The sequence below is a fragment of the Berghia stephanieae genome, chromosome 4 (genome assembly GCF_034508935.2).
Source record: "Berghia stephanieae isolate SIO BIC M18660-M18661 chromosome 4, UCSD_Bste_1.3, whole genome shotgun sequence".
NCBI lineage: Eukaryota > Metazoa > Mollusca > Gastropoda > Nudibranchia > Aeolidiidae > Berghia > Berghia stephanieae.
This window is the reverse complement of record NC_088363.1, coordinates 20,436,658-20,452,140: the sequence shown is the minus strand read 5'-3', so window position 1 is coordinate 20,452,140 and position 15,483 is coordinate 20,436,658. Positions and strand designations below refer to the sequence as shown.

General features: G+C 37.1%; 1 protein-coding gene across 4 annotated transcripts in view; it reads right to left on the bottom strand.

Moving 5' to 3' along the window:
• The window catches only part of LOC144970195 (uncharacterized), a 172,408-nt gene that overhangs the window by 22,406 nt on the left and 134,519 nt on the right, over window positions 1–15,483 (bottom strand). For all 4 annotated transcript variants that reach the window (XM_078909583.1, XM_078909585.1, XM_078909586.1 and 1 more), the window contains 3 exons: window positions 8,527–8,630; window positions 6,257–6,312; window positions 4,465–4,497 (listed from right to left, as the gene is read on the bottom strand). In XM_078909583.1, coding sequence (XP_078765709.1) covers window positions 4,465–4,497; window positions 6,257–6,312; window positions 8,527–8,630 — 193 coding nt within the window. The remainder of the gene's footprint in view (window positions 1–4,464; window positions 4,498–6,256; window positions 6,313–8,526; window positions 8,631–15,483) is intronic.

Below are 15,483 nucleotides of genomic sequence, written 5' to 3'. Positions count from 1 at the left end.
CTGGCCGTGCACAAGATGGAAAAGGTGGTAAATGTAAGTTTTAACTCGTTATCGTCACCACCGCAAGCAGGCTTATCACATTGATCCTCGCTGTGATGACGTTACACGGACCGGGTGATCGTAATCGATTTCCCAATGGCTGTTTGATGGACTAAGGATGACAGTTATGTGTCTCTTCCACCACTAATGTTGATGCCACGGTCATCAAGTGCTATTCCGGCAGTTAACCAACACTTATGCAGAAAAAAATTCGATGAAATGCCTGCAAGCGAGCGTAAAAAATGCGAGCATGAAGAAAAAGCGCCATCATCAAATTATTGATTGCTAGGTTGAGGAAATGAGAGTAATTCATGTAACTAAAATTCACAGATAGCGATCAAAAACAGGAAAATATTTTAAATATAATCAATATGATCCAAGGTAACGATTCCAAAGACTAAATAAAAATTGAATAAGGAAAAAAATAGCTAAGGGGGAAATCTATAGTATTGGCTACAAACTTTGGTCTCAAAATGTACCGGATATAAAAGAAATCAACTGACAACTGGAGCTACTAATTCTACACTGCCCCTCTACTTAGTAAAAAAAAAGGAATGAAGTGAGTAGAAAATGTCAGAAGACAATAGAGAATAAACAAAAAAGAAACAAAACAAAAAAAAAAAAAACAACTTCGAGGCGATGGGGGCTCGAACACACGACCTTACTGGTACGACAACTCCGCATGGTAAGCTCCACTAACTTTTCTATAGTCTGTAAACAAACAGAAACAAACAAATGCTCACCGATTTTTAAAATAACGTATACAATAATCGTCAACTTCAACCCCAGCGAAAATGCAAAATAAACACTTCAATGATATGACTGAGATACGAAAGATTTTTTTAAAAACCCAACAAAAAAAACAAACAAAACAAACAAAACAAAACAAACAAAAACAAACAAACAAACAAAAGAAGAAAAAAAAAAAACAAACAACAACAACAACAAAAACAAACAAACAAAAAACAACGCTTCTCGTACGAAAAAAAATATGTTAAAATTTAATCAAGACTAGGCGCACTTACTGTCGAGATCGTGGAGACAGCGCCTGGACCATTGTGAACATGGTTCTCGTATCACCTCTGTACTAAATTTAGTGGTCAGGACTAAAAGAATATTATAATATTATTACTCGATCTGTTAGAAGCAGCAATTTCTGGTCTTTTCATCTGGTGGTGCTATTTAGCCAGTCGGTTGAAATATTTAATTGTTAGAAATAAAAAATAAAAATATTTTATTCATCCCACATGGGAAATATGTCTTTAGGGTGTATTCTTAGGGGAGACTGGAATAACTCAGTCGTCAACCGCACTGCAGCATCACAAACTGGGCTAGGCTGAAATGGTTTGCTGGTTTGCTCAAGGCCACAAATCGCAGCGGGTATTCGAACTCGTACCTTTCGGATACGAAGCAAAGACGGTACCGCTGAGGACACACTACGCCAGCAAAGCGACTGAGTGATGTACCTAACACTTCTTCTTCTTCTTCTAGGTTCCATGCCTAGTCCAGGCTTCGGATACTGCATGAATTATCTCTCTCCATTCCTCCCTGTCTCTTGCTTTTTCAAACAGCTCTTGGATTGTTAGGTTGGTGAAGCCCTTCAGTTGGTCTATGAGTGTTTTTCTTTGTCTCCCCGGCGCGTTTACCAGGTATTTTTCCACAACTTGCCAGGTATTCATTCTTATCTTTCCTTACTATGTGTCCGAAAAAGGATAGTTGTCGATCCACTATTAAGGGCATTAGTTTCCTTTGTTGGTATGTTTGTTTTAGCACTTCTTCGTTCGTTTTGTGTGCGGTATACGATATTCTCTGCATCCTTCTCAAGCACCACATTTCAAAAGCTTCAATGTTCTTTTGTGTTTCTGCATTTGTAGTCCAGCTTTCGCATCCGTAGAACAAGATTGGCCACACGTAGCACTTCAAGACTCGGAATCTAATCCCGAACGACATCTGTTTGTTTTTCAAAATGTTTCCCAGGTCCATGAAGGCCTGTTTGGCTTGAGTTATTCTTGCTCGTATGTCTCGGTTACATCTTCCATCTGTTGTCACTATTGAACCTAGGTATTTAAAACTTTCTACGTTGGTAAGCTGCTCGCCGTGAATCGTTATATTGCAGGTGTTGTTGTTTTCGGGGTTTTTCTGTATTACCATGCATTCTGTTTTGGTGATATTCACTTCCATTCCCTTTGCTTCACTATCTACTACCACTTTGTCAACAATCTTTTGAAGTTGGATTTCTGATGTTGCAATGAGTACCGTATCGTCTGCGTATCTTATATTATTTATGTTGTGACCTCCTACTTTTATTCCCTCCATATTATTTATGCCCCTCATGATTGTTTCTTGGTATAGATTAAACAGATCTGGTGATGCAACACACCCTTGACGGACTCCTTTCTTAATAGGAATGGAATTTCCTGTAGAGTTTCCGATTTTGATAGATGCCTGCTGGGTGTAGTATAATGTTTGCATGAGTCTGAGGTCTTTCTCATCAGCGCCAATGGAGTGCAGTTGTTTTAGTATTTCTTCGTGGCGTACTCTATCAAAAGCTTTTTTGTAGTCGACAAAACAGAGGTATAGTGGGGTCTGAACCTGTATAGCTCTTTCACTTAAAACACGGAGGAGGTATATTGCGTTCCTTGTCCCTCTGTCAGGTTGGAATCCATATTGTTCTTCTGCGATTTCGGGGTTAATCTTATTCCTTAGCCTGTTGATAATTATACGCAACAGTATTTTGTTGATGTGACTTATTAAACTTATAGTTCTAAAATTTTCGCATCTGACTGCACCTGCTTTCTTTGGTATTGCTATGAAAATAGTTACAGAGATAAAAGAACTATCAGGGAAAAGGAAAAGCAAAGCAGCAGGAAGTTGTATCCAAAACAAACAAGGGGAACTGCTATTTGAAGAACAACATATAGAAAGCCGATGGGTAGAATACATAGGCGAACTGTACAATGATCCAAATAGAAATGAACCACCACTGAAATTCAAAGAACCATTAAGCGGACCAAACATCACCAAAAGTGAAATTGAACATGCCATGGAACGAATGAAGGATGGTAAAGCAACAGGCCCTGATGAAATATCTGTAGAGGTATTAAAAAGCCTAGGAGATCTAGCAATGGATGAACTTCACATATTATTCAACAATATATACAGTACCTAACACACACTGTGATTAATAATTAAAAAAGGCAATAAAAAGAATCATTTGTGTTTGATTTTTTGTTTTTGTTTGATTGTTGCTTTAGGTCTCTTCCAACACAATTGAGGTTATATGAGAGACCGCTGAAACAAAAAAACAAGCAATCTAACAAAAATAGTACAAATGTAAATCAAAATCATAACCTAAAGATATCATAAGCTAAATTATAAATAACCAAGAACAAACAGGCAGAAGATTTACAGAAAAAAAATATCCCCTGTCAAAAAGACAATCACAAACCAAAGAAGCAGGATAGGCTAGTAAAGAGAAGAAGAAACGACATCACTATCGGATCGTACACCCATGCGAACATCATAGGTATATGATTCAAGGGTGATGCTCCCATCCAACCACCCGCTTGTTTGATTTTTTCAAAAGGAATAAAAATAAATAAATAAATAAATAAATAAATAAATAAATAAATAAAAAATAAAGAAACTCGGATCACTATAATTATTCATGGCCTTGGAATGTATGCAACAACGACCTCTACCGTGAATGGGTGACGCTGAATAACACACGACTTATTGCCTGGATTTTATGCGCTTATAGACATTTCACTTTTGATCACACTGCATCTAACATACATAATGTGTAAATTATTTTTTCCCAATATTTTTACACGATGCTGCGTACAAGCCAGCAGACATAATACTTATAAAAATGTGACCGAATTTTTGTATAATGAATCGAGTTAAAATCATTTTCTTTGTTATTCAATTAAAAAAAAACCCCGACTGAATAACATTTCTCATTAGTTGGCTAAATAAAGTAAACAAACAAAAAAAAAAACGTTGTGCATTAAATATATGTACATAGAGACAAGACATGTTTACTCATGCACGTGCACAGTCCACAAACTGGGCGAGAGAGGGAGAGAGATAGGGAGGGAGAGGGAGAGAGAGGGAGAAGGGGAGAGGAGAGAGATGGGGGGGGGGGAGGGGGAGGAGAGAGAGGAGAGGAGAGAGGAGAGAGAGAGAGAGAGAGAAAAAGAGAGAGAGAGGGGGAGGGAGGAGTGAGAGAGGGGAGAGAGAGACAGAGAGACAAAGAAAGAGAGGAGAGACAAATAAAGAGAGAGAGAGAGGAGAGAGAGGAGGAGAGAGAGAGAGAGAGAGAGAGAGAGAGAGGAGAGGAGAGAGAGAGAGAGAGAGAGAGAGAGAGAGAGATAGAAAATGAGAGAAACAAACATTAAAATGAATTAAAAATAACTTCCTTACCTATCTCAGCGATAGGCCACTCGTTTGGATTTCCTACGAAGATGAAAGAAATAGAAGGGAATTTCATTTATCCTTCATTAATTAAAAAAAATGAGTAATCACATTTCAGTCAAGAGAAACATTCAAATTTCCTCCGTGCCGCACCAAACATTTATAAATACTTTTAATCGGCTTGTTTAAATTCTTTCTTTAAAAAACAAAAAAAACAAAAACAAAACATTCACATGACCTCATTTGTTATAATCAACTCATTCAATCCGACACAGATAAAGTCAGACATTTTTTGGTAACCTCTTTGATGGCTAGAGCTGACGTGAAGCGTTGTAAGTGAACAGTCAAAAGCGCTTAGCTGGAGATGACCTGATAAGTGATAATATTTTCTGCGAATTAGGACAAATTTCAAAATATCCCAGACATGGAAAGCATGAATGAAGTTGACGACACCCAACTCTTTCTTGTTGTTTCGGGACAATCGGTTGAGTTAGTTTTCACTACATTCCTCTCAATCAAACTGTTGATGCTATACGTATCGGTAAAATAGTCACCTCTTCAGCCCGCCAGATAAATCGTACAAACACACAAAAAATGTGTAACCTTTCACGTTTATAATCTGTAAAAGGAACTTGAGTAAGAACCGACGTTTCAATATAATATACAAGTCTGACATCCGAACCCACTCATGGGCCGAGTTTAACATTGTTGTTATGAACAATACTTTGCGTCATTTTTTGAGATTTCCATAAAAACAATGAGCCCATAGGTAATTGGATTATCAGACCTGCAAATAAGTGCACGTCGGTAAGAACTAATCACAAAACTGACGGTTTGCCCTAACTCACTTTGCGGCGCTGCTCTGCGGCTGACGCCTGGATTATTCAAGTCTTCCCTTGGAATAGACCCTAAAGACAAATTTCCCCTTGGGGATGAATAAAGGGAATTTTAATTTTATTTATTTTTAAATGTAATAATGAAGAGCAGAGTGACGTCAATTTCATTTCATTCACTCTATAAACTATTATGGTTACACAGTTATGCGTGTTGAACTGCTATTTATATATACGCATATCATCATAGCCTAGCCCATTCCTATTCTTGAATAAACTAAAATTTAACCAATTAACTACCGTATTCTAGAAAGACAAGTATTTCCAAAAAAAAAATGCCAGAAAAACGATCGATATTTAAAGGACGAGTTTTCTGATTAAAGTTATATAACTTCTACAAGTCTGTGAGTAGAGCATGAACGGATATGTGGCAACTCGAGGAAAAGTTCCAATTTAAAGCAATAACACTTCTACAACAAAGAAAAAGTAACAGGGTCCCTGGTTTGAGATGTTTTGCCAAGATGAGATTATTTTAAATAGATCCATATTTGAAGGACGAGTTTTTTGGGTCAAATTTTAATATACGAGTCTTTCCGTGCGAAACGGAATTGCTTGCTACCATTTGGAAGGGGCGTTAGTCTATCCCATGGAGCCAGATCTAACAGACCCAGCTGTACAATCACGACTGGATGGACAGATGGGTGGGGAAAAACCCCCAACTCGACCTCACACGGGACCGATCTTGGTCCCTTTGAGTGTGAAGCGAGTGCTCTACCAACTAAGCTATCGGACCCCCACGCTTTAATATAACTTTTTTTAAAATTCGCACATGGCGCTTGCTAGAGTCGGATGACCTTGATATCTATTTTTTTCCATCTATGATCGTGGTGTGTCTGTAGAATGTGTTTATTTTCATTGACCAAACCCCACCCTTACGCGCCTATAATTACAAGATTCTGATGACTTACCCTGGTTTGTGGTTTTCGCAGACAGTGGAGCAATGCACCGGACGGGAAGACTTCTCCTGTTGAGTACGCCAAACAGTAATAATCCATGAATTATTTGGAACACTGAGTTGCACAACGAATTATTTCAAGTATCATATTTTTAATTTATTACAGTTACTAATAAAATTATACTGTTTGTACCAAAATAGCATATGAAATATAAAAACAATATACGAGTTATTACACTATAGTCTTTAATACCTGAAGTACATTTTCATTTCATACAATATTTAGATCATATTATATTATACATATATAGAATACAAATTGTCACTCACATTTTTTGTGGCCGAGACGTTCGTTTCTGTGTCTCTTTACACGTCCTCAGTCGGCGTAATCCTTAATCTGTTCACTTGATTAAGGATTACGCCGACTGAGGACGTGTAAAGAGTAGTGCCGCGCTGAAGACCGGTCTGGACCGCGGTCCGACGGTCTTTTAGCTGTGAACCGAAGACCGGTCCCAGAGGGGAAGACCGGCGCCGGTCCTCACTTCTTATCACCTTTCAACTAGTGCGGGGCGGTCCTTGCAAGGACCACGGTCCTACGGTCTCGCGCCATAGCCTACTACTTCCCCAGCGATTCGTTGCTTCGGTTGCCTATCTTCCACCAATCACCACCCATCCCACTTAATTAATCGCACCCACCCCCCTTTGCCATACACTAAACGACACAGACGACCATGCAGGCAGACGACCACCAACCTCCACTCCGCAAACCGCCCTTTCGTGTGTGAGATGGGGGAACAGGAGGCGCACGCCTTGGACGATTCCATTATACGGGGTAAATTTCAAAATTTACTACACCATAATGATCGCAATGACAATGATCTATGGTGAAGGCATGACCCCTCTTCTCTAATGGGTTATTGTTTGAAATGTATGTGTCTACAAAAGATGTGTGTGTTTGTGTGTGTGTGTGTGTGTGTGTGTGTGTGTGTGTGTGTCGAACCTAGCAAGTAGCAAATCCGATTTTTTGTTTTCTTTTGTCCATCTCTTGTAACCACTCCTTTCTATCGCAGTGTTGTCATTTAAAATAATACAATAATATTAAAATTTCGTTTGGTGTTTTTACTAATCAAATAATATGAGTTTCATTAGTTTCTTCCTTCCAAAAAAACCAGTTATAACGTCTGAATTTTAAAAAAGTCCAATAGAATATTTGGGGACCCCGATAGCTCAGTTGATAGAGCACTCTCTTTATACGCAAAGGGCCAGAGATCGATCCCGGGTGCAGTCGATTTTTTTCTGAATCCCTGTCTACTCAGCAATGAATGGGTAGCTGAGTTTGTTAGATCTGGTGAAAAGTCACCATCGACCCCTCTTATCACCTCATCCACCCCCTCTTATTATAACTTCACGTCTCTCTCTTACTCTTCAATGCTCGCTGCCCTCTAATGTGTGTGTTGTGTGTGGGGGGGGGGGGGGTAGTTGTTGCGTGTGTGTATCAACGCCACGAACAACTCGATCAACGCCTTGGGCGATGCCATTATCTCCGTTAATGGGGATAAATTTCAAATTTTATTAAATTATCGAAGTAACAATGAAGTACGGTGAGCAAATAAAGAAGGCATCACCCCTCTTCTCTAATTAGGTTACAATTTGAAATGAGTGTGACTACTCCGTGTGTTTTACTCCTGTAGGCCACGGTTTTCATCGTGTAGCGGTCTTTAACGGTTCAAGAATGAACGATCCCACGCTCTCAAAGGTCAAACCGGTTCGAATTTCCAACAGTCTCTCAGGAATGTTCAATGTCGAAAAGGACCGGTCCTAGGACCGGTCCTTGCGGTCTTCATTTCCCAAGGACCGTAGGACCGTGGTCCTTAGGCTTGCCAAGGACCGCCCCGCACTAGTAAAGAGACACAGAGACGAACGTCTCGGCAACAAAAAATGTGAGTGACAATTTGTATTCTATATTAGCTCTAACCATCATTATCGAGCACTTTCGTACCTACGAGTACCCACCAACACTCATAAATATATATATATATATATATATATATATATATATATATATATATATATATATATATATATATATATATAGAGAAAGAAAGAGAGAGAGAGAGAGAGAGAGAGAGAGAGAGAGAGAGAAAGAGAGAGAGAAAGAGAGAGAGAGTGAGTGAGAGAGAGAGAGAGAGAGAGAGAGAGAGAGAGAGAGAGAGAGAGAGAGAGAGAGAAAGAGAGAGAGAGAGATTATTAATGGTTTAAGATAATTTAGTAACATTCCCTTACTTGACGGCGAGTTCTTCTATATAGACGACGCAGAGACCCTGCACTACGTCTAGTTCCTGGATGTGTCCGTGGTATGAGGTGCTGTCGTCATCCTCAAGGTACACCTGAAACAGTGATTTGTTTTTGTCTAAAAATATATTGACTTAAAGAAAAAAGGTATGTTATTCCGACTTAAATAATCTAAAAGTTAATTTGAAAAAAAATAATTTAAATTCTAATGGGGAGATAGCAATTCTTTAAAATTGTAATTGTCCTGTGATTCTATATGATAGAACAGGCCCGATGATCACAAACAAATGCAAAGGCTAAACATTAAGGGAAAAGACAGAGGTGTAATTGGATTCAATAGTCTGATGTCACATCCGCCTACCAACGAGCAGCTTGGTTCTAAACAAAGAAAATTGTTACTTTTTATTCTTCATGCTGGCTAGAACTTTTTCACATGTCATGTGATCAGAATGTATAAAAGTCAAAACATGATCAGACATATTTTTCTCCTCTGATACCCTTTTATGCTCGTCAGAGAAGTATTTCATAAGGGCGTCCGCCATTGGTCCGATAGTTTAGAACCAGTAAGTAACAATGCGTCATTACGAGGGGAGTGTTTGTTTTTAATGTTTTTAAGGGTTTTACGGCGCTTGCAACACATTTAGGTTATATCAGCGCCAGTAAAAAGGAAGAAAATGGGATAGTAAAAAGTTCTAGAATTACAATTAAAGCACCCAAGAAAAAGTAAGACAAAGGGGAACTAGGAAGAAATAGGGATCAGATGTAGATTCCAAGAGCATACCACCAATGTACTTAGTTTGAGATCACCTATAAGTCTCATCCGGACACAAACACATAATCCAACGAAGAGGAATACACTCAAATGCTTACACTATACATTAAAAATAACAAATATAATAATACATAACAGAGAGATGATTTACAAGGAAAAAAATATCATCTCCCAAAACAATAACTATGCATTTGACTGTTTCCCTCCCAGCCAGGACCCCAACCAGGGCCAGGACAAAACCAAGTCACCTCATTCCAAGACAAAGACAGAAAGCATGTTGGAAAACAGATATCAGGGGATAGAAGACACAGTATGTACCTCCCTCCCCGCTATGGGAGGTCAGGATCCCCACTCAGTACGAAGGGAGTGACGTCACGACTGTTGAAGGCTATTGATTAAAGGGAGAACGTCTAAATTAACAAAAATATGGATTACAAAGGATGTATTCCAGCCAATTGGAAATATTAGGAACATAGGAGAAAAACAAAGATAGAGTCTGGGGTGGCATGGAAATATACAAATAAAAAAAGGAAATCAGAGCGATTAGAAGATTGAAGGGCAAGCTATAATGTCAAATACAGTAAAACAGAACCCCAATTGTAATTCAAATGGCAACCATTGCGCGTGGCAAGATTTGCTATGGCAAGACGCATCAGCGATGATGATGGTGATGATAGTTACAATGACGATAATGATGATAAAGATGATGATGATGGTAATAATAATACTGCACACTTATATAGCGCCAACATCTCATGAAATATGGGCTCTAGGCGCTTTACACACACACACACACACACACACATATATATGTGTGTGTGTGTGTGTGTGTGTGAGAGAGAGAGAGAGAGAGAGAGAGTGTCGTTAAACAATTACTACAGCTATTAGATACAAATACTTATTCACGGAAATAATGGATATAAAATCAGATCTTGTTTAACAATGAATAACTGAAAATTACTTCTCTTCCTCCATCTCAAATACCGAGCCTAAGTTTGTTACATATCCCACTATTTAAAGTTGACTAACAAGCTTCTCGATACATTTTGAAACATGCTCATGTCGTATGCTTGTGGTTAAAACCAATATAATTTACAGTACAGTCTAATGCGTCCTTTAATGGGGGAAAGGGTGCTTCTTAATGAAAAGCGAATATCGACGTCTCGGTCAATCTATATTTCATCTGGCTATTGATAACATTAATGAAGCACATGTTGCCATTGTCATTTACTACGGATACTCGGTAATCAATCTTGGCGATTGCAACAACCAGATCAACTGAAATGGTTAAAGGCTTATTTTACTCTCAGCCGGGTCCAGGCTGATTGCTTTTTTTTTCTTCTAGCTTTTTAAAAAGGAGCTGAGCTGTACTGCGCTCTAACACTTTAAGGACGTTTCAGCGCGAGAAAAAAACCCCCACAGAAAGGCAACTTGTAATAGGATGGTCAAAGATTATACGGTAGATTTATAGATCTGATTAGTATCAACGTGAATTATTTCCGTTTTTTGTTATTGGCTGAAGTAGGGTTTTGAGCCCGAAATATTCGGTATTTAGTATTTTGATCTTTTTGAGGCTGATTTATTCATTTTTATATATTACTTTTTACAGTCAAAAGCTGCTAGCAGCTTAGTTTTCACAATACCATTTATACGACATATAAGTTTAATCCGATCAGACGGATCGAACACATTTTCTTCAAGGTCAACCCCATCAAGGTCAAATTTAAGTAACAAAATGTTTTTCTAAAGATGCTTTAGTAGGCATTCACCCCCCCCCCCCCCCCTTCCAAAAAAAAATACAAAACAAACAAACAAACCCCATTCTAAGTTTCAAAAATCAACAATCGCATATCATGGATAGGAAAAAAAACCCAAAGAGTTTAAAATGTAACAAATCGCAATTTATTTTACTGTCATCTTCTCAGCAGTTTTCGACAAACTCCCAACATCATAGGGTCTCAAATCATTTTTTTTAAAAGGAGGAATAGTTCGCGGCCTCCGCGGAACGCGCTTTTTATCTTAAAGTCGAGTAATATGTCACCTATGACAATACTGGTAAAATATAGAATTAACATACAAATCATACTATAAAAAGGGGGGAAAATGTTAAAGAACTAATAACTATGGAGAAGTCCCTTTTCAACCAGATTGCTTACAATGATATTTTAAAAATGTATTGATACTACTGAGAGCCTGGAGCCTAAGCTGAAGAAAAAAGGAGAGGACTTGAAATGGCGGAAATCCGCTAACTAGCGAAAATTTGAGACCCATGCTACATACACGTTTTCATAATTCATTTAGTTACCAGATTTCTGACACAAACCCTAAAATTGTATTGACATAAGACTTGACAAGTCAAAGGTTTAATCCGATCTGAAGGACGGAATATCATTTTCCAAGGTCAAAATTGCTGTGGGGTTTCGCAATTTTTTTGGGGGTCATCCTTTAGATTATTCCAATATATGGCAGTTCGAAATATACGTGAATTTCTTCTTATTTTAGTATTACAAATTGTGCTAGTGAATGTAACGTACTGCCCTATCAATGTAAATACACCCGAGTCCAATTATGGATTCAAATTGAGTTGTTCATAAATGGTTTATTAATGTTCTTTGTGTATAGAAATAAACCGACGACAAGTTACGAAACGATGGTCATGAACTGTCAGTCAGATAATTACTTCATTTAGTCCCATATTTAATTGAATTCCATTTTAAGTTACAACCGCATGATCTTTTGTTCCAAAATCGAATCGAAACAACGAACCATTTCTTGCATGCCACGTCTGTAAACGAATTTCCATTTTTTTGGATGGATAAAGTATATTATTATTATTATTATAATTATTATTATTATTATTATTATTATTATTATTATTATTATTATTATTATTATTAGTATCATTATTATTATTATTATCATCATCATCATCATCATTATTATTATTATTATTACTATTATTATTATTATTATTTCATGTGGAGACACACTACTGTCCGATTAGAGAGAAAAAATACGCTCGTGCCCAATAAATACATGGGATTTTTCAGAAATCTTATGATATCAAAATTATGAGCTAATTAGTTTATATCATTCATTTAGCATCAGTGTTTCTGTCTAAACTCGCCGAGTGATTACAAAAAAATAAATAAAAGAAATATGTATTCCCTGGTTCAGCTATTATTCCTCATTTTGTTTTTGATACTATTCAAGCAAATCACTGATAGATAAAATTGTATGTTCATTAAAAAGTCTGTTCTTTCTATATCTTTTCATGATTGAATCAATGCTCAGATTGCTTTGTTAATTCTTTTCACTATTTTAACCAGCGATATTTCTGAATTATACTTATTGAACGGAGTGATTTTCTCACAACTATTTTTGAATGGCGATACCCTGGGGTTTTAAATCCCATGTATTGAAATGACTAACGGGTCGAAGGCACCTCGTCACATCTGTTTTCCATTGGTGGTCGATTGTTTGTCAACTTTCTCCTGAATTTGCTGTGTTGTCAAATTATAATGAAGAGACTACTCTATTTTCAATCATTTCAACCTACAACATGTATTCATCTAAAATTATGTGTGCGGCTACGTTGTCTTGTGGTATAACACTCGCCTTCGGATAGGTAGGTCCTGGGTTCGAGTCTCCTCTGAGAGGCACATAATCGAGTCCTTGGAAAAGGCTCTTTACTCACATTCTCTCACCGTACTCAGTGTAAAATGAGTACCTATCAGTTAATAGCATTGTCTGTCGGAAAAAAAAATTGTAATATCGATTAACAGGTATCATATCTAATACAAAATGTTAAGAGTCGCTGTTGGTTCGGGATCATGTAAAGCGCGTTGTGCGTCTCGATTATCTTTATCTTCTTTTTTCTATATTTCGTTAAGCTGTTTATAACAATATCCGCATTTGGGTCATACTGCGAAGATGGAAATTGCCAATTGTTTAAGTAATAAGTTATATTGCGCAGCGCACATAAAGAATTTCTATTGACCTTCATCTCTTAATGTTTTTATCCGCTTTAGAATCATTTACGTCTGATCTGTTTATACAATGTCACCGTTCCCTGGACACTTTTGAAAACGTATCTATTTGATGATTACGAGGGCATAACATTACAATAGAGCCGTGATTTGAAAAAAAAAAAAAAAGACAAAAACAAAAAAAAAAAAAACCCGAAAAAAACAAAACAAAAACGTTAAAAAAAATTTTTGTCCAGAAAACTCGTCCTTCAAATATCGATCGATGGAAATGAACCTCATCCCTCTCCAAAAAAAAAAAAAACAAAACAAAAAAAAAAAAACAAAAAAAAAAAAAAAACAACAATAACCATAACCAAATATCACACACACACAAACACAAAACACACACACACAAAGACCTCTCAAACCTGGTACTAAGGAAGTCCCAGGTTTGAGAGTTTCTTGGAAAGATGATGGTTATTATAATCTATCGATATTTGAAAGACGAGTTTTCTTGTCAAAATAAAAAATATAAATAATAATGAATCATTTATAAGCGCACATTTCCACTCAAAGGTGCTCAGGGCGCTAAATAAAAGTGTAAAAAGTGTTGTTTTTTTCCAGACACTATCAGGAGTACTATCTAGATCTATAGATATTCACACTTCACTCACTTGACCATGGACAAATAATTTCTTGACAAAAGTTCCACACAACTTGCTAGATCCCTACTCAACCCATAACGATTCTAACCTGGTGCAAATCTCTGCTTATTAGATCTAGCCTAAATATCCTGCAGCGATAAAACCCAATGTTAAACCCAATAACTAGATAGTGTGTCTGTTTTTGTTTTTAAGTATTTTACAGCGATTGCAACACATTAAGGCCATATCAGCGCCAGTAAAAAGGAAGAAAATGGGATAGTAAAAAGTTCTAGAATTACAATTAAAGCACCCAAAGAAAAGGAAAGCAAATGAGAATTGGTTTGAATAGGAAACAGATGTACATCCCAAGAGCACACAATCAGTGTACTTTGGGATCACCTAAAAATCTCATTCAGACATCAGAACAGGTCCCCCCCTACGAGGAACACACGCAAATGTTTACAAATCATATATCATATGTAAACAAAACATAATACAGTGCGTAACAGACAGATGATTAACAAAACAAAGAAAATCATCACCAAAAACTCTAACTATACATTTGACTGTTTCCTTATCAGCTCGGGTATCCGGCCAGGGCCTGAATTAGGACAAAGCCAAGAATCTCATTCCAAGACAAAGACAGAAAGCATGTTGGAAAACATATATTAGAGGATAGAAGATATAGTAAGTTCCTCCCTGTCCACAATGGGAGCAATAACTTGTAATGAATTTTACATCCAAAGAAATACAATCTAAATGTCATATTAGTGGCTTTAATGCCCAGAAAAAAGCTTCCATCTTTAAGCTCCATTGACGAAACTGGAGAGCAATTTTGAAAGGGCCAATAGGATCACGATGATCGAGGGTATTGAGATAAATCAAGACGAAGATTAAACTAAACATTACAGGAGTCGAAAAAAGTGGAATACACTTGTTATGATAAAATTAAATTAATCTAATGGTGTCTCAGACAACTAAAGAATGATGGCAAATGTGACCCTTCGCCTCAAAACGGTATTAAGTCGGGTTGGTTAAGATGTTGAAAATTGAATTTATAGCCAGAAATATCAGACTTGTGTTGAGTTTGTTTTATTGAGGAGAATGGATACCATATTCTAGGGTGCTAATGCCGACAATTTTTATTTTTGACCAGTTTACAATTTAATTCGGCTTTTAAGCATCTGGTTCGTTCCGACATAATACCGTTTTGAGACAATGGGTCACAAATGGTAAGATGTAAACTCTTCAAAGAAAAGAAATAGTGAACGAACAATAATGCCGTACTCTGGAAAAAACCCATATTTTAAATTTTGGCCAGAAAACTCGTCCTTCAAATATCGATCGGCACAGTTCGGGTCATTTGCATCTAATTATCTGGGTCATGTTTTCACGTCGTTATCCTATGGTTAGCTCAATTTGGGTAAATTACAATTTGTGAGAAGAAAAGGACAACATAAGAAGGTACTTTTAGAAATTGGGCCTTAGTTTATAATACTGACATCGAGAAATTGGCTTACCCATATTTTTAAGGAAATAAAATCAATCAAATCTAAAATAAAAT